The sequence below is a fragment of the Microtus oregoni genome, unplaced genomic scaffold (assembly GCF_018167655.1).
Source record: "Microtus oregoni isolate MIOR12 unplaced genomic scaffold, Mior012 000053F_ref0000044, whole genome shotgun sequence".
Classification (NCBI taxonomy): Eukaryota; Metazoa; Chordata; class Mammalia; order Rodentia; family Cricetidae; genus Microtus; species Microtus oregoni.
In genome coordinates, this window is record NW_024543829.1 from 12,194,573 (window position 1) to 12,215,807 (window position 21,235).

Below are 21,235 nucleotides of genomic sequence, written 5' to 3' on the forward strand. Positions count from 1 at the left end.
TGTTCCTTTTTTTTGTTTTGTTTTGTTTTTGTTTTTTTTTTTTTGAGACAGGGTTTCTCTGTGGCTTTGGAGCCTGTCCTGGAACTAGCTCTGTAGACCAGGCTGGTCTCGAACTCACAGAGATCCGCCTGCCTCTGCCTCCCGAGTGCTGGGATTAAAGGCGTGCGCCACCATCGCCCTGCAACTAAGATGTTCCTAACTCCCCAAGGCCCTTTCCTCGAACAGAAATGAGATCCTGGGAAGATGAGAAAGAGGAAAATGAAAGTCTCCACATCTCCACGCCTCTCCTCACACTCAGCACCACGCACTCCTGTCCCTGAGGACAAGGGCATACAAGCACCCATCTCTAGTTTCAGATACCAGAAAGACTGTCATGATGGGTAGGGAATCTGTGTCTAGCTGTCTGCTACATGCCTTGTAGCCATTATGGTCCCTGACACATTGGAGTTGCTGAACAAGTACTTGTCAGGTAGGTAAATAAATCCACATCTATGTCACAAACACAGACTTGTTGGGTGTTTCTATCTTATTCTTATTACCTGGGTTATAAGTTCAGTGAGGGACAGGACCAACACTAAAAAGTGTGGGCGTCCCTGTGTGTAGGCATCCCCGTGGTGTGTGGATTATACCCTTAGTTTGACCTTTGATATCCCTTTCAGATTAGCAGAGGATGCCACAGAAACTTGGAAGTCATGGGTGTTTCCTCCTTCTGTGCCCTTCAGAGCCGATCAACTCTTTGGTACTTGTGACGTTTGAAAGAGAATGGCTACTAATAGGTGTGGCCGTGTTGGAGGAAGTGTGTCACTGTGGGGGTAGGCTTTAGGGTCTCCTTTACTCAAGCTACGCTCAGTGTAACAGACTCCTCCGGGTGCTTGTGGATCAAGATGTTGACCTCTTATCTCCTCCAGCACACAGTCACGTTTCCCGCCATGATGATAATAGACTAAATCTCTGAACTGTAAGCCAGCCCCAATTAAATGTTTTCCTTTATAAGAGTTGTCATGGTCATGGTGTCTCTTCATAGCAATAGAAACCCTAAGACGGTACTCTTGGCTACTGTTACTTATCTCCCCTGCCAAGAGGAGCCAGGATCAGCTCAAGGATCATGGCAATCTGCTCCCTGACCTTCTGGTGTCTATGCCAGCCTACCCAGACAATCTGCACTGCTTCTCCTCTGCCTACCATGCTTATCGGCTTCCTGCTGCTCTAGTATGACCTACAAACTGACGTGCGGCAGAGTACCACATGATTACCCAGCTCAGTCTTAGCCCATGCTGCTCGATTGCTCCTGCTGCACCATATTGTCCTCTTTATCCCACAAATCAAGCGTTCTCTTGCCCAGGACTTCTGCACGTGCCTTTCTTTTTACCTCAGATGCTCACACTCCTCCTTGCCTGCTTTTTGCCTTCCTGACTCTTATGTACCCTTTAGGACACATCTGAAAGTATATTTTCCAAGGGGACTTCGGTTGCCATTAGTTAAATCCTTCCTTATAGTCTCCCTCTGCCGTTTTCACCACGATGATAATTTAATGCTTAATTTGTCAGCGACGTGACTCCATCCTGCCCATCACACAAGGGCAGACACATCCTCACGAGTATTCATTTGACTCAGGACTCTAGCTCAGTCATTTAGCATGGCACCTGACATGTTTGTGAATGACAGAATCAGTCTACTTGTTCATTCAGGAAAATTTTCTGAATTGAAAACAATAGTGAATCAAACAGACCAAGAAAATAAAAGATCCCTACCATCACAAGCTGAGAGTCTAGTAAGGAATTCATTGGTGTGTTGGAGTTAGCTCATCCAGAACAGTTAACGGGTCTTTCTTCCCAATTCTGCATCCATGGAGCTATCCCGGCAGCTTGAAATGGCCATGGTGGGAGTGTTTACACCAAGGAAGCCTTTCTGTCTAGAAAGACAGTTGTGAAACACCGACCAGCACATCACTGATGAGGGATCAACAGCACTGTCTCGCAAGGGACTCAGAAGTGTTTAAGGAATGTTGCTTTAAACAACGTGATGGAAGCAGTGGTCTTGCTGAGGTGGCTTTGTATAGAGACCCGAAGAGACGATGTGGAAACAGCCATGCGGGGGTCACCACGGGAGCACGGCAGTTAAGTCTCTTCGGGGAAGCAAGGGGTGACTATCATCTTTGGAAGCAAACCTGGCCCTAGCTGGGACACTTCAGCAAATGCCCTTCAAGAAACAGTTTTCGGGAAGACGTAAAATTACCGAGTGTAGAAAGCACCATCTATACAGAGTTTAAGGAGGTAATAACAGATGGAGAAGCATGGGGCCCAGAGTGGGCATACCAAATGCCAGCCTCCTCATTTCCTGTCTCAAGTCAGGGTAGAGAAAGGTCTGCATGACACAGGCATGACCTTGAAAACAAGATTTGCCCCAGTCGCAATTCCATAAAGACAGTTTCATTTTATTGGGCACTTAGGGACGCTTCAGACATAGATTATTACATTTACGAACATTTTAAAAGTATCTTTGGCTAAGTTCGGTTGGCTAAATGGATCAGATACAGCAACATTGGCGTTGTGGAGCACATAATAAAGGATCTGGCCAAATCCAAGCTCCACCTTGCCAGGGGCAACTATGCGCACCCAGCTTCGGTCAGCAAAACTAACCCGTCCTGGAGCACTGCAAAGGCAGGTGAGATCAATTAGTAAGGGCGTGCTTGCTGCGAGCCCCAAGGCTGTGCTGAAATGCGTCCACGGAGTCTTTCCAGAGGGTCACATGCACCCTGGGTTTAATTTTCCCTTCATTCATATCCAGATCTCAGTGCTGGGTCGCAGCCCGGAGAACTCGGGATGTGCACGTCTGTGCCTCCGAGGAGGGGAGCCTGAGGCAGAGGCTGTGGCTGCTTGGCTCAGGCCACCACCCAGGGCTTAATCAAAGGGCTTTTGTAGACGTTTCAGAGAGGTAGACAAGCCACAGCGCATGCCCCTGACACCAACGACAGCTTAATTTCTCCTTTGGAGTTAAAGCAAATGAACACCTTCACTAAGGCACTCCAGAGTTTTGGTGTTTTTTTTTTTTTTTTAATAGTTCCTCCTTTTATTTAACCCAAGATGCAGACGTCAGAAACTGTTTAGCACAGCAAGAGAGGGGAGAGAGCTACCAGTTGGGATTCCACTTCTCTGGCAACATGGGGGTCTCTGCCTGCCTCGGCCAAAGGCTCACCCCTTTGTAGAGATCTACAAAGGCAAGTCAGACCCAAGCCCACACTTTGGGGACCATCCCCTTCCTTTCAGCCTTCCTGAAAGCACTAATCTTATTTTGACAGCTGCAGTTTGGGTTTTAAGACTCAACAGTAAATATGAGTCATCAGCCTTGTGCTTCTCTCTCCTGAAAGAAACAAAATGAACCCAAAGTCGCTGAGAAAATAAAGCTGCCCTCTCTGGCAAGCCCCAGCTGGACCTGTGCCTTTCTCCCCAGAGCCCTATTTTGTGTTTCTTTGGGGTTAGGAAAGTAAGGATAAGGGGAGGTCTCCAAAACAAAATACTAAAACCCCAGCAAGGGGCTAGAGAGATGGCCCAGAGATTAAGAACAGTCAGTGCTGTTTCAGAGGACCTGGGTTCGACTCCCAGTATCCCCATAGTGGCTCACAAACAGCTCTGATTCCAGTTCCAGGAGACTTAGTGCTCCCTTCTGGCATCCACAAGCACCAAGCACACAAAACTCCCACAGACATAGGCAACATACATACATATACATTCATATACATACATATACATCAAAGGGGAAAAAAGACCCTGACTGAAGTAATCAATGAAATAATATTTCGTCGTGTGAAGGCGGTGCTTTTTACTTTCCAAAGTTATTACATCATTCTGGGTCTTAATACACACACACACACTGAGCTTCCTAATGGGAGTAAAATGTCTAGGTCCAAGGGCTTCAAGATGGAATAGAAATTAGAGTTCACAGGTGGCTTGTGGGCCCTGCTGGGAGGTCCTGACTTAGCCAGGTCTAGGCAGGGCAGGGAGCCTGCATTTTTAACAAGCAGCCTAGACAGGGGGGGACCACACTTGTGGAAGCTGGAGTCTGGTGCCTGTGGAGACTGCTATGCAGAGAAGTAGCTCAAGGTTCAGGCTCGTCTCCCCGTGTGTGGAATTCTTTCAAAACTAGGATTGCTTTGTGTTTGGTCAGTTCAGTTCTCCCAGAGGACTTTTTCGCCCCAGATTTCTTGTTTCAACTCTGTGCCTGGAGACAGCCGGAGGCACAGACAGCATGGCATGGTCTCTAAACTCAGGGCTCAGCAGCTAGGATTAGGAAGATGGGCTGCAGGGGTTTACCCTTCTCAGCAAGTGTTCTGAGCATACACAGGTGGGTCACTTCTGCGGCTGATGCCTTGCTCTCTTGCCCGTCCTGTGTGTGTGTGTGTCTGTCTGTCATGTTCATGCTTCCGTTCTTGTCCCTTCCCCTGCCTCTGTGTGTCTGTCTGTCTGTCTGTCTGTCTGTTTGTCATGTTCATGCTTCTGTTCTTGTCCCTTCCCCTGCCTGTGTGTGTGTGTGTGTCTGTCTGTCTGTCATGTTCACTCTTCTACTCTTGTTCCTTCCCCTGCCTCTGTGTGTGTGTGTGTGTGTGTGTGTCATGTTCAGACATGTGAACTGCTCCAGCACTTACTCCTTGCTCCTCACCTTCCACACACACCCTTCTTCCTCTAGGGTTCTCTGGTCAATCACCACCAACAAGCATGTCCAGCCTGGGTTTTCCCTTGAGCAAACATCTTCCTTCTCTAGGCACCTGTATGGCTTAGCTCCCGGACTCCAGTTTGCTCTCAAAACCATGTTTCTCTGTGGGGAAATCTGCCAGTCTCAATGCTACCACCTACCCACCCACCCACCCTGCTTCATGTCACAAAGACCTCCTTGGGACAAACAGTGGCTGTGGCCTAGCTAATTCTGCAGGAATAAGGGATGCACCGTGAACTGGAACTGCGTGGAAGGGGGGGGGGGATATGGGAAGCTAAATTTTAGTTTAAGTTTCACAAATACAAGCGAAATGCCCAGTAAGAGAGCCCGCCCACAGAAAGGAGCCCACAGGGAAAGAAGTGAATGACATCCTTGAGCCATTCTCTGCCTTCTAGTGCAGAGCATACATTAATGTCAGAGCCAACTGTGATTTTAATATGCAGGACTAATTGCAACTTTGCCCTCGACACACATGTTCGGCTCCTTCAGTCACCAAGGACACAGTTGGAACTCAGTTCGAATTTCCAACTGCTCCATCCTATGTCCCAGCTCACACATTCATTGTTGGAGGAAGTGTATCACTGGGAGCTGAGCTGAGGTTTCAAAAGCCCATGCCATTCTGGTTTTTCTTTTGTTTTCCTGGACAATGATCTTTCTTTATACTTTAACATAAAGACATAGATGGGGGCTGGAGAGGTGGCTCAGAGGTTAGGAGCACTGACTGCTCTTCCAGAGGTCCTGAGTTCAATTCCCAACAACCACATGGTGGCTCACAACCATCTGTAATGAGATCTGGTGTCCTCTTCTGGCATGTAAACATACATGGAAGGAATGTTGTATATATAATAAATAAATAAATAAATAAATAAATAAATAAATAGACATAGAGTCACTTCTACAGCATGGAAAAATTGTGTCAGGAACATTTCTCAAGAATAAAAGCAACATAATGCCTTTGGTATGGGTCCTGAGACAGAAACAAAGGCAAATCCATATACAAAGTTTATATTTTTCTGACAAATGAGATTTTATAAATGTTGCCTTTTCATTCACTTCCGCATAAAATAATGACCCAAAGGGGAAGGAAAATTTTTCTTTCACATTTAAGTCAGAGGGGCAACCCTTTTCACCAAGGTGGTACTGAAAGTGAAGGAGGGAGCTCCTGCCCTTCCCAAATCCAAAGCTGAAGTGAAGAAGCCAAGAAGAAAACCAAGAAGGCAGTGCTGAAAGATGTCCACAGCCACAAAAAGAAGATCCACATGTCACACGTCACCCACCTTCTGGTGGCCCAAGACGCCGAGGCTCTGGAGGCAGCCCAAATGCCCTCCAAGAAAGAACGCACCCAGGAGAGACAAGCTTGACCACTATGCCATCATCAAAATCCCCCTGCCCACTGAGTGAATGAAGTAAGCAACTTGTTTGCCTGTGCCTGCAGCTGCTTGGAGCACGAGACCCTCACGAGTTCCTGATGGCAGGGGAGTGGGTTCTGGTGGGTTTTACAGCTGAAAATCCCAAGAGCTGGGGCGTGGCTACCAGTTAAAGATTCCTATACAAGCTTCCCTGGAGCACAATAAAGTTGGCATTCTTGTTTCAAGGATGACCCGTGTCCCCGTGTCTCTGTATGTATACGTTTAAATCTCCAGCCCCTTTCTCGGCTCGCGAACCGTTCCATAGTGCAGGCGTTACACCGAGTCCCACTTCAGCTCCCCCACTTTTCCAGGCCCTCACTGCCCAAGGTTTTGGGACCTTGAGGGGCAAGAGCAATGGGGCAGAAGTTCTCTGAAACTTTAGACCTGAAGCCAGACATATTGATGCAAACCTGTAATTCCAGTGCTCAGGAGGATGGAGGGTTCTAGCTTCACTCACAGAGTGAAACCATGTTTCAGAAAAGAGAAGAGGCTGGAGAGATTATTTAGAGGGTAAGAAGACTTGTGTTCACTTCCCAGAACCCATATTAGGTAACTCACAATCACCTGCTCATTGGAATAATACCTTTGGCCTCTATGACACAGATACACCAATAATTACAAATAACAGTAAGCTTTTGGGAAGAGGAGCCAGAAGGGGAGGAAGAAGAAGAGGCTGAAGAGAAGGCTCAGCATTCAGAGCACTTGTCCTTGCAGGGGACCCACGTTTGATTCTCAGAACCCACTTGGCAGCTCACAACCATCTGGAACTTCAGTTCCAGAGGATCTGACTCCCTCTTCTGGCCTCCGGAGATACTGCATGCATATGGTGCACAGACCTTAATGTAGGTAAAACACCCATACACAAACATAAAATAAATCATTTTGTAAAAAAAAAGAACCAAGAGAGCCAGGCAGTGGTGGCACACACCTTTAGTCCCAACAACTGGTTTATAGAGTGAGTTCCAGGGCAGTCAGGGTTGTTACACAGAGACCCCTGTCTTGAAAAACAAAAAATAAATAAAAAAAAACCCTGACATCATTATAACATCACCTTCATGATGATTTTGGCCTTGCCTCCCTTTTGTAGCTATCATGGGAAGAAATACCATGAAAGGAGAGCCAGTCCATCATGGTCTGGGGGAGGAGTCATCCCATAACTATGATACTTATCTCATAAATATTTTAAAACACTTTAAGAACACAATAAAGAACTCATTAGGATGCCCCTTGCCTTTGGGAAGCCCAGTCCAATGAAATACTCTTTGGAATATTTCTTTTTCTTTGCTAAATAAATTTCTGCTTAAGTTGAAAAAAAAAAAAAAGAACAAAGAGAAAACCTGGACTTGCAAAGTCAGAATCTCTGAGGACTCTGGGAATTGCTTTCTGAATTGCTCCTGAAGCTTCTGTCCCTCCTTTACCTGGGATGTCCCTGCTCCTTCTCCTAAGCATCTGTGTAAAGCCCAGGGAGTTCCTGCTTCAAGTTCTTAGATGCTGCTGCCCTAGCAAAGGCCGACTTCAGTGCTTTCCTTTTTCCCTAAGGCTGAAGGCAAGGACATCAGGACCTACAATGGACCAAGGGAGAACTGAGGAAGGACAGCTCTTTAGCTCTGTCTGTCTGTCGTCCATCTGTCCATTCATCCATCTACCTACCTACCTATTGGTGTCTTACTTAAGGTTTTTATTGCAGTGAAGAGACACCATGACCATGGCATACTCTTATAAAGAAAGCATTTAATTGGGGTGGCTCACTTACAGATTCGGAGGTTCAGTCCACTATCATCATGAAGGGGAGCATGGCAGCATGCAGGCAGAGGCGGTGCTGGAGCTGAGAGTGCTACATCTTACAGGCAACAGGAAGACAACTGAAAGTCACGCTGAGGGAAGCTTGAGCAAGAGACCTCAAAGCTGCCACCACAGTGACGCACTTCCTCCAGCAAGGCCACACCTCCTAATGGTGCCACTCCCTTTGGGGGTCACGTTCTTTCAAACCACCACAATTGGTGTCAGAGCTCATCTGGCATGTTTAAGCCAGCCCTGGGCTCCCAGGCACTGCAGCTTCCCAGATCCCTGACAAGTATAGGTCATGAGACACAGAATGTTTTATGCTCCTCAGGGGAGGGGAGGGAGGGAGTGGGCAAGGTGTCCGGATGCACCTGAAGAGAACAAGATGACCAAGAGCAGTGTGGGATGATTCTAGATGATCCTTCCTCTGCTGGTCAGTAGATTTTATTAAACCCATGAGAATTTGCTGTGACCGGGTTTTGCTGTAGAACCCGAGGAAGTGTCAGAGGTTCCAGTAAAACATGGTGGCGGCTCCAACTGAGTCCTGGGACCCCAGAGGAGCCTACGAGCTTTTGGGGACCCAGAGCAGAGAGCCCAGCAGATATGCCCTAGTATTAGAGGACAGGGAGGACCTTCCATCAACCCCTCAGTGCTGAAACTAAGAAGTGAGAAGGAAAGTGGAAACTGTGGTTTGGCTTTATAAATGCAGCGCTAATTACAGCCATTTGTGCAAACTGCTTTCCATTAGTGCTTGATAGCGTGCCATTGGTATAATAACAGTTCTGCATTGCATGAACTACACGTCAGACCTAGCGGAGCTGTTTGCTTCCTTGCAGCCAATCTTCTCAGGCCTCGTGTGCCTAGTCCAGGCTTTGTGGTTAAAGCACTGGCTACACATACAATGTAAGGAGAATAATAATTCTAATAATAAAGGGCGTACACTCATTGTACCGTTAATTCTATCCTTGAAGAGCTAGGGTACCTCCTGCTTGCTTAAATTATATTGTCTAGTTTCGGGAGTCAGGCCAGAGAAGAACAATATAAATTCTTTTTGTATCTGTCCTTTTTTTTAAATTAGGAGAACAATAAAATGTCTATCACTGAAGCAGCCAGATTCTGCTCACCTCTAAAACGAGTGTGCAGAATCACTCCCAGCTGAGGTTAATCACATCTTAAGTCCATGCCTTGGGAAGAAGATAAAACAGAAACAGCTCCTTAGGGCCCAGCTAATAAAGCCAGGACGGAAAGACACTTGGCCCGCTTCCACCAAGAGGCAGCACAGACGTGAAAGACTATTCTGAGACAGTATGTTCCAACCTTTCACACGCTGCCTGGCGGCCTGCTCTGCACTGGGCTTAGGCACCGTGATGGTAGGGTGAGGGGAACTCCCAGAAAATACACAAGCTGCTTCTTGCCTCGAGGAGGTGGAACTGTGGGTGAGTAAGACGCACCCAGCTAAAGAGCAAGCAACACTGACACACCGCCAAGCGGCCTTACTTCTGCAAGTCTTCTGGTCCGCGTTGAGAATGTACCCTTGCTTGCACCTGCAGGTGTACGAGCCGGGTGTGTTGATGCAGAAGTGGGCACAGTTGTGTTCCAAGACACTGCACATGTGGACCGCTGCAAAAGAAGACGGAGAAAGTGAACAGAGACGCCTTCCCTTGGCTTCGTTCTATCCAGCAAATGTGCCTTGGGAGCCCGTGAAGGAGAGGGCTGAACCCAAGAGAAGCAAACTGGAGTCCCTGTCAGCAGGGAGGGTCACTGTCTCAGGATGACAAGACACATCCTGATAAATGTGCCAGCAATGAATAAACAAAGGACCATGCCGGCTGAAAGGGGAAGAGCTGGACTATATGAAATCACTGATATCTGTTTGATTTTGGACCTACAAATACAGAAATTTCAGATTCAATTTATTTATTAAAGATTTATTTATTTATTATATATAGAGTATTCTGCCTGCATGTAGGCCTGCAGGCCAGAAGAGGGCATCTGATCTCATTACAGATGGTTGTAAGCCACCATGTGGTTGCTGGGAATTGAACTCAGGACCTCTGGAAGAGCAGCCAGTGCTCTTGACCTCTGAGCCATCTCTTCAGCCCTCAGCTTCAATTGAATAACACCATTTGACAGGCAGAAACATCAGAATTCTGATTCCAGAATGCAACATGGAACCTTGAGTAGGCAGAAGTGGAGGGGGTGAGGGAAAGCTACCGATTAAATAAAGATGTATTAAAGCACCCACAATCTCCCAAGATCATAAAATCTTAGAACAATGTACTTTTAAATCCATATTAAGTATAAAGAAAATTTGGAAAAACAATGCATTTAAATGCTTCATAATGTCAAGGTAACTGTGTTTTAATTTTAAATATTTCTGCATTTAGTTTCTTAAAGTACCTAAGCTTCAGACACATAGATTCTTATGTAAGTCTTCCTGGAGCTCATACAATTCTTGTTGTTTGTTAACATCTCCATTTATGACTTTTATCAATCTAGTATAACTTGAGCATATTTAAAATGAACAGGCATTGGTGTTAACAGAACACATTACGTAAGTGTTCTCATACACAAAAGATGTCCAAATGAGAAAATAGCCTTCTCAAGCTTATACAATATAGGGAACTTTGAGGAGCAGTCCTGTGTTTATCTGGTAGATAGGGAGTAGTCCATCTTAGCTACACACACCTCTAATATACATCTCTTTGCATCTAAGTAAGAAATGTTATGGCCAAGTGTGTTGGCTAGTTATGTTAATGTGACACACGCTAGGGTCACTTGGGATGAGTGAACCTCAGCTGAGAAAATGCCCCCCACCAGATTGGCCTGTGGAGTATTTTCTTATGGCTGAGTGATCTGAGGGCCCATCTCTAAGGGAGGAAGAGAGGGAGGGAGGGAGGGAGGGAGGGAGGGAGGGAGGGAATGAAGAAAGGAAAGAAGGAAGGGCCAATCTCTGAGGGAGGGAGGAAGGGAGGGAAGGAAGGAAGGAGGGAGGGAGGGAGGAAGGGAGGGAGGGAAGGAGGGAAGGAAGGGAGAAAGGGAGGGAGAAAGGGAGGGAGGGAGGGAGGGAAGGAAGGAAGGGAGAAAGGGAGGGAGAGAGGGAGGGAGGGAGGGAGGAAGGAAGGAAGGAAGGAAGGAAGGAAGGAAGGAAGGAAAAGAAGGCCAGCTGAGCCATAAGGAGCAAGCCAGTAAACAGCACTCTGCTTCTGTTTCTGCCTCCAGGTTCCTGCCATGTCTTCCCTCAGTGATGGATCTTGACCCAAGAGTTGTAACCTGCCTTTGGTCATGGTGTTTTACCACAACAATAGAAACTCTAAGACAGCAATATATGAGCTAGGGGAATGAGACTTTTATAACAGTGTAATTTAGAACATACTGTTCTGAGCTAAGGGCTGTGTTTTAGCCCCTGTTAGGATACAAATCACATAAGGGAAGCTGTAAGCTAAATTCAATTATTTTTACTACAGGCAGAAATGGGTGACCTTTTTGTGACCCTGAGAAAATTTTAATCTCTTTATATTAAATGAAGATAAACATCGCATCAACCTCCTAAGGGTCTTGCGAGGGTTAACTGAACTTAGAGTGGCCAGCACAGATCTCAGTGCCTGGGGAATACTTAATACCTATTTAACCATTTCATAGCAAAGGGAAAGTATCAGGGTGGTTTTTTTTTAGGGTGTCTTTTATTCTATGCGTATGAGTGTTTTGCAGACATGCATGTCTGTGTACCACACGTGTGCCTGATGCCTGAGGAGGCCAGAAGAAGGCATCTAGTCCTCTAGAACTGGGGTTACAGATGGTTGGGAACTGCCACGGCGAGCTGGGAATTGAACCAAGGTCCTCTGGAAGAGCAGTCAGTACTGCTAACTGCCGGGCCATCTGTCTCTCAAAGTATCACAGTGTTTTATTTTACATATTTGGGAACATCATATATACTTCTATCTCTAGCTATTGACTTGGGTTTTCAGTCAACATTAATCACAAATTCCATCTGTGTTGACTCAACCACTGTATTTTTACAGAACCCAAAATGTGCTTTAATTTCAAAGACATTAACATGAGAGGCCATATAACTTGACCCTCATTATTCACGGATTCCATATCTGTGAATTCGCCTATCACTGAAGGGTCCTTTTTTTTTAAAATATTTATTTATTTATTATGTATACAATATTCTGTCTGTATGCCTGAAGGCCAGAAGAGGGTGCCAGACCTCTTTACAGATGGTTGTGAGCCACCATGTGGTTGCTGGGAATTGAACTCAGGACCTTTGGAAGAGCAGGCAATGCTCTTAACCACTGAGCCATCTCTCCAGCCCCTGAAGGGTCCTTTTAACCCCAGATCAATGCAGCTCTTTCACGAGCAGCATTGAGTGCCGGGAGGTGACAACTGTATGTCTCCTGATCTGGACAGCCTTGGCTGGGCTGGACAAGGTAGCATTGCTTCATAACAAATGGTTCTCATATTCCAGGCAGCAGTGAACTTTTTACATTTTTGTGGGTTTTGTAGGTAATTTTCCTGTTTGAAATGACCAAGTACAAAAAAAGCTATGATATGCCCTTTTGGAGAAATGAATATATTAAAATATTTCAATCTAGAATGCACTGTTTTAAACAAAGTTTCAGTCGTTCAGTTTTACCAATGAAGACTCGGGAGCAAAACGCTGGGAGGAAAGTCGGATAGCAATGAAAGCACCCAGCTGTCCTTCCTCCTCTGTCACCCTCAAACCTCTTCTCCCTCCTACTGTCTCAGCAGAAGTCTCTTGAAACTCAATGTCCCTCCCTTCTACTTCCTGTGTGTCTCTCTAGCCATCCTCCTGACACCTGCTTTATGGTTTTTTTCTTAATAATCTTCCTGCTAACTGGTTGCTTGCTCCACCTCTTGACCGATGGTTGACTTTATTTAATCCTGTTTACAATATTCAAGCAGAAAGCTCTTGGATTAAAGGTGTGTGCTAGAGCTGAGTCACACCACAACTAGAAAGAGGTTTTCCAGTAAATAAAGCAATCTCAGGGTTCACAGAGTGATCAAATATCCTGCACTAAGAATGTGTCAGGGCCATTGCTGGCCATGAGTTCAAGGTTAGTGAGTCAACTATAGCATTAAATTTGTTGTCTCCAAATGGATTATATATTGACCAGCTGACAAAAATGTCAGGTGACCAGAGGCACATTGCAACCAATCCTGCCCGTACTTTGCATAAGAGAAATAATTCCATATTCATTAATTCGGTGTTTCAGTAACTTCACAGAGCAAAATCACCTTGGACGATGAAAACCAGCTCTAGCCCAGATTTCATCTCCCATGAGAGCTCCAACATACCCTTTGTGATTGCAATCAAACCAACTGACTCTAGCCGGACTCTGCTTGCCTTATGCATTGGCCCCATGGCCATTTCTCATTTTACTTAGACATTTACCTGTTGGTCAGCATGGGGAGGTTTCTAATCTTTCACTTTTACAGTGCTGTGCTAAGCATGTTTAAACACATTCCCCAGAAGGCATGCTGTTATTCTCCAGGATTGGCTCCCAGCTTAGATTAGCCCTACACCCAACTCAAATTGAATGTCTGTCACTTTCAACCAAAAGAATCCAAAACATTTTTACTGAACAGAATAAAAATTGTACATCTGTGGAATCCTGTGACCGAGGCCTGAGTGCCTCAGTGTGCATCTGGGCCTTGTGCCTTCTCATCTCCAAGACAGGCCTGGGGTGTGCTGTTAAAGGGGAAGTGGTACCCACCTCCTCCAAGGAGCCGTAGAACTGTGTGGGCCCATTAGCACCGTTCCTCAGAAAGAGTCAGGTTTAAACTTGATCAAAGTTTTTTATTCAGGGGAAAGAACAAATCACTGGTTTTAAATCAGTATCAGGACTAGATTTTTATTTATTTATGTAATTATTTGGGATTTTCAAGACAGGGTTTCTCTGTGTAGTCCTAACTATCCTGGAATTCTCTTTGCAGACCAGGCTGGCCTTGAACTCAAAAATCCTCCTGCCTCTGCCTCCCAAATGCTGGGATTAAAGGTGTGAGCCACCACCACCTGGCTTGGATTTTTAAATGTATGTGTTCATTTATCTACTTTGTGGTGTCCAGAATTGGATTATAATCAAGGCTGACCTGATCTCCTGCCTCTGTCTGTTGAGTGCTGGGGTTACAGGCTGTACCAACAGGCCTGGTTTTATGCAGTACTACAGATATAACCCAGGGCCAGGAAAGCACTCTGTCAACTGAGCCATATCCCATGGAAATATATGTATATATATATATATATATATATATATATATATATATATATATATACTTGGGACCCATCCAGGCACAGTGGGTCATGCCTTTAATTCCGGCATTCACTTAGATGTGTTACTAAGCCCAACCTATATAGTGAGGTTCTGTCTGAAGGAGAGAAGAAAGAGAAAAGAAAGAAAAGAAAGGAAATATAAGCAGCTAAAATTTTGAGATGGGGTTGTTTATTTTGACTTATCTAAAGTTTTGCTATGTACCTTGGACTGGCCTAGCAGTCACCATCCTCCTGCCTCAGTCTCCTGAGGGTTGGGCTTATAAATGTGTACCACCACACCCAGTGGGCTTGAGACAAGTATTTATTTAAAATGTGTGAATGATCAGGTGAGCGTTCTGCTCCAGCAGGAACAATTATTGAATGTGTATATATATATTCAGTAATATTTATCAGCATCTACACAGGCCTCCTTCCCCTTCACAACAGGGCCTCCAAGGGGTGAAATTGGTGTAGACTTTGCCCAGACTGTTGATGAAGGCTGTGCCTTCAGAACACCCTCAGGGCCTTAAGTTGTACCTGAGTGTGAAGGGGTTGTTAGGGAAGGGACAGCCTTGCCCTGGCTGATAAAACAGACACAGTAGATTATTTAAAAGCCCTGTTCAAATTGCACTGAGTCACCCAATTGCGGAAGGCAGACTTGGGGTTTTCAGCTTTGACAGTTGGTCACTGTTTTCTGTGCCTGGGCTGCAGAAATGGATGCCAGGACATGTGGGGTTTGGTCAGTTTGTACAAAGGACCTTGATTCACAGGATTCTGGTCTCTAAGTCTTTTTGGTGGGCTTCAGGGTGGCCTAAGAATATGCTCTCATGATTCCCCCGCGCTGAGGCTGTAGTGGGAAGTCCTAGTCCACAGGCCTAAAGCTGCTGCTGTGCCCAAGTTCAAGGCCATAGAGCCAGCCAGAGCCAACGCTGGTTCTTACTCAGAACAGTCTGGCTTCAGAGCCTGAGCGATACCACTGCATGAGACCCCTGCCCTAGGTACATCTGGGCAGAGTTTGTTTTTGTCGTTGCCAGCTGGAAGGTACCATTAGCACTCCCTCCCATAGTCTGTTCCCTCCTGCGCACACAGTAGCTGCCGTTCCTCAAGCCTGGCCCTTCATTACCTCTTCCCAACTGTGAGTCATAGCCCCTTAGTGGGGCAGTGAAATCAGCTAAAGAACCAGGACTGGCTTTTGTATTTTTTAAAAAAATAAAACAAGACTTAAAATAACATCATTCTTTGCCTGGAGCACGGTGCTCACCCTCCCTACACAGCCCTGCCCACAGAACTGCTTCCCTGAGTCTGAGCAGCACAGTGTGGTTTGTTTAACTGTAGCTTTGGAGCCAGGACACCCGACTCCCCGTCATCCTCCACCAAGAGCTGAGTGACCCTGGGCAAGGCGGTTAGGTCTTTGACTTCATAAAAATACTTACTTCTCATGTTTGTTGTGTGGATAAAATGGTTTTACGTAGGCTAAGAGCTCAAAAAAGCGTGTACACAGAGTCAGGCACGCACATGCACACCTTTGAGACAGCTTCCTGTTTGTAGCTCAGGTTGGCCTGGTTATATATATCCTGGGCTAACTTCAAACTCTAGATCCTCTTATTCCAGTGTCTTTTTTTTTTTAAATATTTGTTTTTATCTTTTGTGGGTTTTTTAAATATTTATTTATTTATTATGTATACAATATTCTGTCTGTGTATATGCCTACAGGCCAGAAGACGGCACCAGACTCCATTACAGATGGTTGTGAGCCATCATGTGGTTGCTGGGAATTGAACTCAGGACCTTTAGGAAGAGCAGGCAATGCTCTTAACCTCTGAGCCATCTCTCCAGCCCCTTATTCCAGTGTCTTTAAAAACATTACTTATCTTTTTATTTTGCTTGTGTGTGAGAGTACTCACTCATACTCTCTGTGTCTCTGTTCTTTCTCTCTTCTCTTACACACACACACACACACACACACACACACACACACACACACCAGCATGCTTGTCCCTCCTGTGCTACTGTGTTCTAGGCTAGCTGGCCCAGGAGCTTCTTGTGGGTTCTCCAGCCTCTGCCCCTCATCTCACTGCTGCATCCAGCTTTCTTTGTGAGTGTGAGTTGTGGGGATGGAACTCATGGCACCAGACGACCATGCCTAGGTCTTACCCCCCACCCCCCAGTCTCCTTACCCCCTCACCCTCGAATGCACGGATTACAAGAGTTTGCCGTTTCTAGTCACATGCACACATAGATAACAATAAATGTTAGCGATCAATCTTATTGATTCATTTTAAATGTTTTCCAGGATTCCCGAGGCGGAGCCAGGTGCTCTTTGGGATAAGTGTCTTGGTCCAGATGGCTTTCCTAGGGCTATGAAGTGCATGCTGTGTGTCTCCTCTCCCGTTGTCCTATAAGGGAGTGTAGATATGAGAGTATTTTCTCACTAATTCTGGGGCTCATGCAACGAGAGTGAGCACTTAGGTTCTGTATTTCTGGAGCTGCTATTAGAATTGCTTATTTTTTCTAGGCCTCACTTTCCACTTTTGCAAATAGACGTAACAAGAAGACCTATCTGGGAGAACAGCTTAAATGGAACAATACAGAACAGGATGTGAGAAGCTATGATCATCAGGGTGTCATTTGATGTTTCAGGAGCAAAGGAGACTTCCAGAACCTGGAGATGTCATCTGCAGCTCAGAAGATGCTCATGGCTGTTGTCTAACTGCCAGACTGAGTCCAGCAGAGATGCCTGTCACCCACGTGTGGATCCCGAGTGTCTCAGATTGTTAACAGTCAGACTGTTAACAGTGTGTGCATGTGGACTGGGAGCTCACATCCACCTGCCTGTGAAATCCCCGCCTTCCAGATGAGCATCACACAGCCAGTCCTGTCCTACATAGGAATCCCTTCCCAGTTTTACCCTCATCAGGTGAGGGCCATGAGCAGAGCCGCTATCCCTGTGGGGGTTGTTCTCAGCAAACGGTTAACCCTGAGCGGGATTTATAAACTCCCAGCTTGTGAAGGAGTGAACCGAGCAGGAACCTGGAAGTCAGCAAACTTGCTAACCTGGAAGAAGGGAGGGCGGTGCTGTCCGACTCACCCCCCTGGTTTTCACGAGCATCAAATGAGAAAGCAAGAGGGAGAAGTGCTTAAGGAAAGCTAGTTACTGTGGTCTTTAGCATGTGGTTGACAAAGAGGCTCTGGGGCCTCCTCAGCCTTTCAAGATAGTTGATGAAGCCGCTCAGCGGAGCCTGCAGTACAGGGCCTGGAGCTCAGCTGCGTTCCAGCAAAGTGGATGTGAGGAGTCCCAGGGGGTTCATTTCTCAGGCCACACAAAGGAATGAGATAATACCAGCGTTTTCTTAAAGCTTCCAGATTAAACAAAGATGATGGGGCAGAGGGTGTCCACACAGCCTTTTAATCTTGCTGAATTGCCTCAAAGCCCACAGAGAAAGGCTCTCTGAGCCCAAGCCCACATTCAGTCCCATGGGGGTCGTTTTATTGCGCAGCTCCTGTCTTATCATCTTTCCATCTGCTGATGGATGCAGAATGCTTATAAAAAGCTCCCTCCATTAAAGTCGTCCAGTACACATGAAGAAGCTGTCAAGAGTGTTAGAGAACCAATTTCTTTTTTTAATATTTCCAGGAAAGGGGGAGCGTAAATTCTGCTGAAGTCATTTAAAGTCATAAAACCTTTAAAATGTTTGCAGCGCGTTCCAGTTGATGCAGGCCACGGTGCACTGCGATAATGCAGCCTCGCTGTGGCGCCAGGGAAATGGCACTTCTGAACTGTTTCCAAATGACATTGCTCAAAAAAAGGTTATTTTTCCTTTGTGGCATTGATTTCTTAAGTAAATCATTTGACTCTGGAGTCAAGAGAAAATGGAGTCCTTGCCTTTTGAAGTTAGTTCTTGCAAGGGGATTTTATTTTTTTTAAAGATGCATCAAGAGTACACCCCGGGGCTGGGAGTATAGCTCTGTTGGGAGAGTCCCTGCCCAGCATGCACAGAGATCTGGGCTTCATTCTCAGCCCCCACATAAACCAGGCATGGTGCTGGCACATACTTGTAATCCTGACATGTGTGAGGTGAAACAAGAGAAAAAAAATTTAAGATTATTCTTTCCTACACAGAGAGTTTGAAACCAGTCTGGTTTATGGAGACTTTGTGTCAAAAGAATTTTTAAAAATGTTTTTAAGTACATCTTGTTTCCTTTTCTCTAAGTACCATATCACAAAGGTGTGCAGTCTGTCCCAATCCAAGGTTCAGTCTTCAAAGCCCACAACTCAATCCTTCCTATGCACTGTCTCTTATCAGTCAACGGAAAACCCACCACTCACACCGCTCACATCATGATGCTGTTAACAGACCATCCACTGCTCACACCATCACGCTCAGTTAACAGGACATCCACTGCTCACACCATCATGCTGTTAACAGATCATCCACTGCTCACACCAAAACGCTCAGTTAACAGGACATCCACTGCTCACACCATCATGTCTGTTAACAGGACATCCACTGCTCACACCATCATGTCTGTTAACAGGACATCCACTGCTCACACCATCACGTTCTGTTAACAGATCATCCACTGCTCACACTATCACGTTCTGTTAACAGACCATCCACTGCTCACACCATCATGCTGTTAACAGATCATCCACTGCTCACACCAAAACGCTCAGTTAACAGGACATCCACTGCTCACACCATCATGTCTGTTAACAGGACATCCACTGCTCACACCATCATGTCTGTTAACAGGACATCCACTGCTCACACCATCACGTTCTGTTAACAGATCATCCACCACTCACACCATCATGTTCTGTTAACAGGACATCCACTGCTCACACCATCATGTTCTGTTAACAGACCATCCACTGCTCACACCATCACGTTCTGTTAACAGATCATCCACTGCTCACACCATCACGTTCTGTTAACAGATCATCCACCGCTCACACCATCACGTTCTGTTAACAGATCATCCACTGCTCACACCATCACGTTCTGTTAACAGATCATCCACCGCTCACACCATCACGTTCTGTTAACAGATCATCCACCGCTCACACCATCATGTTCTGTTAACAGATCATCCACCGCTCACACCATCATGTCTGTTAACAGACCATCCACTGCTCACACCATCACGTTCTGTTAACAGACCATCCACTGCTCACACCATCATGTTCTGTTAACAGGACATCCACTGCTCACACCATCATGTTCTGTTAACAGATCATCCACCGCTCACACCATCATGTCTGTTAACAGACCATCCACTGCTCACACTATCATGCTCAGTTAACAAATCACCCACTGCTCACACCAACGTGCAGCAAAGATGTCTTGGTCTCCCAGACAACCCATGGGGATGCTCTTCTGATCTCTGCCTTCTGTTCCTATCCCTACTCCAGCTCACAAGTTTCAGTTTCGGGAATGCCAATGTGTCAGCTCAACGTGTGTGGGGAAACCTTCATGCTAGCCTTACTCATTCTGCCTTTTGAGTTTAAATGTCCTTTGGGGCTGTCAAGTAAAGGGACCTGCCACCACGCCTGAATTTAAATCCTGGTACCCATCAGGTAGAGAGAACCAACTCCTGTAAATAGTCCTCCAACTTCCATACCTGTGGATGCACCTACACAGACAAGCACACACACACACACACACACACACACACACACACACACCCTTTCCTCTACGTAAGCCTTTATAAACACCATGGTCTAGATTAGGCCCTGGGTCTTCTGTCCCACCATGCCCTGAATTCTTCTTCCATTACACTGTTAACAATTGAGGCTACTTTTGTATTTGTATAATTATATGCTTAACATCTGTCCCTTTGGCCAAAGTGTAACCCATCAAAGAATGATGCATTTCTCGTTGCCCATGGCCAGGAGCACAGAATGAGGCATTAAAGAAAAAACAAGCCACAGAGGCACTGAACTTACTGCACAACTTGTTCTGGAACACAGAGGTCAAAGATTCGATCTGGCTGAAATTGGCCACCAAGAAGACGTGGTCCTTGTGGGGTTCACTCCCGATGGCCTTCAGTGTGTTCAGATCCACCTGACCCACGCCAATGGCAAAGATCAGGATGCCTGTGTCCCGGGCCTTTGCAGCCACCTCAGCCACCGAGTCCTGAGGCCTCCCATCAGTCACAATCATCATGACCCGGGGCACATTCTCCCGCAAAGGCCGGGCCCCCTCTGCTTCTGAGAAGGCAATGTTGAGGGCATACTGGATGGCCAGTCCTGTCATGGTGCCTGTGGACAGATGCCTCATCCTCCTGACAGCTCTCTCCACCTCAGACTTCCTCTTGAAGGTCTTCAGGGAGAACTCGTTCTTGACTGTGCTGCCGTACTGGAGCAGGCCTACTCGGGTGACATCAGGACCGATATCCAGGAACTGGAGGATATCCAGAATGAACTCCTTGACCTTTGAGTAGTCGTGGGCGTTGACACTTCGGGAGCTGTCAATGATGAACACCAGATCCGCCCGCTTATTCTCACAGGAGCTCTCTGGGGAAAGAGCAGAGGTCGCAAGCATCAGAGGGGAAGTGTTCGGATTTCCTTTTCTGTGTCTAATAAAACGCTGGCACGAAAGTAACATGGGGATATTTGGCTTACGGGTTATAGGTCAACGTCAAGGAAAGCCAAGGCAGAGACCGTGGAGAAACGCTACCCATTGGCTTGCATCCCCTGGCTTTCTTAGCTACTTTTCTTATTCAACTTGGGAACTGCCCAAAGTTGGCTGGGCCCTCCCACTACGTCAGCATTAAAAAAAAAAAAAAAAAAAAAAAAGTAAAAAAGTCCCCACAGACACACCCACAGACCAATCTGATGGAGACACATCCCTCAATTGAGTTTCTCTCTCCCCAGGTGTGTGTAAATTTGTGCCAAGCTTGCCAGAAATAGACCCGATGCAGATTGGTTCTTATGGAAAGTCCTGGGACTCAGGGTCACTTTTGGAACCCCCAAAATTTAGCTTTATTCTTACCAGGAAAGTTCTCAGGCAAATCTGTACATACTATATGATCATGACCCTTAGTTACAAACAGA

At 46.1% G+C, this 21,235-nt stretch overlaps 1 protein-coding gene across 2 annotated transcripts in view; it reads right to left on the reverse strand.

Annotated features, from left to right (window-relative positions):
- Matn2 (matrilin 2) overlaps positions 1 to 21,235 on the reverse strand; it is a 114,243-nt gene that overhangs the window by 52,686 nt on the left and 40,322 nt on the right. For both annotated transcript variants that reach the window (XM_041637724.1, XM_041637723.1), the window contains exons 3-4: positions 20,126 to 20,695; positions 9,399 to 9,521 (exon numbers count right to left, since the gene is read on the reverse strand). In XM_041637724.1, coding sequence (XP_041493658.1) covers positions 9,399 to 9,521; positions 20,126 to 20,695 — 693 coding nt within the window. The remainder of the gene's footprint in view (positions 1 to 9,398; positions 9,522 to 20,125; positions 20,696 to 21,235) is intronic.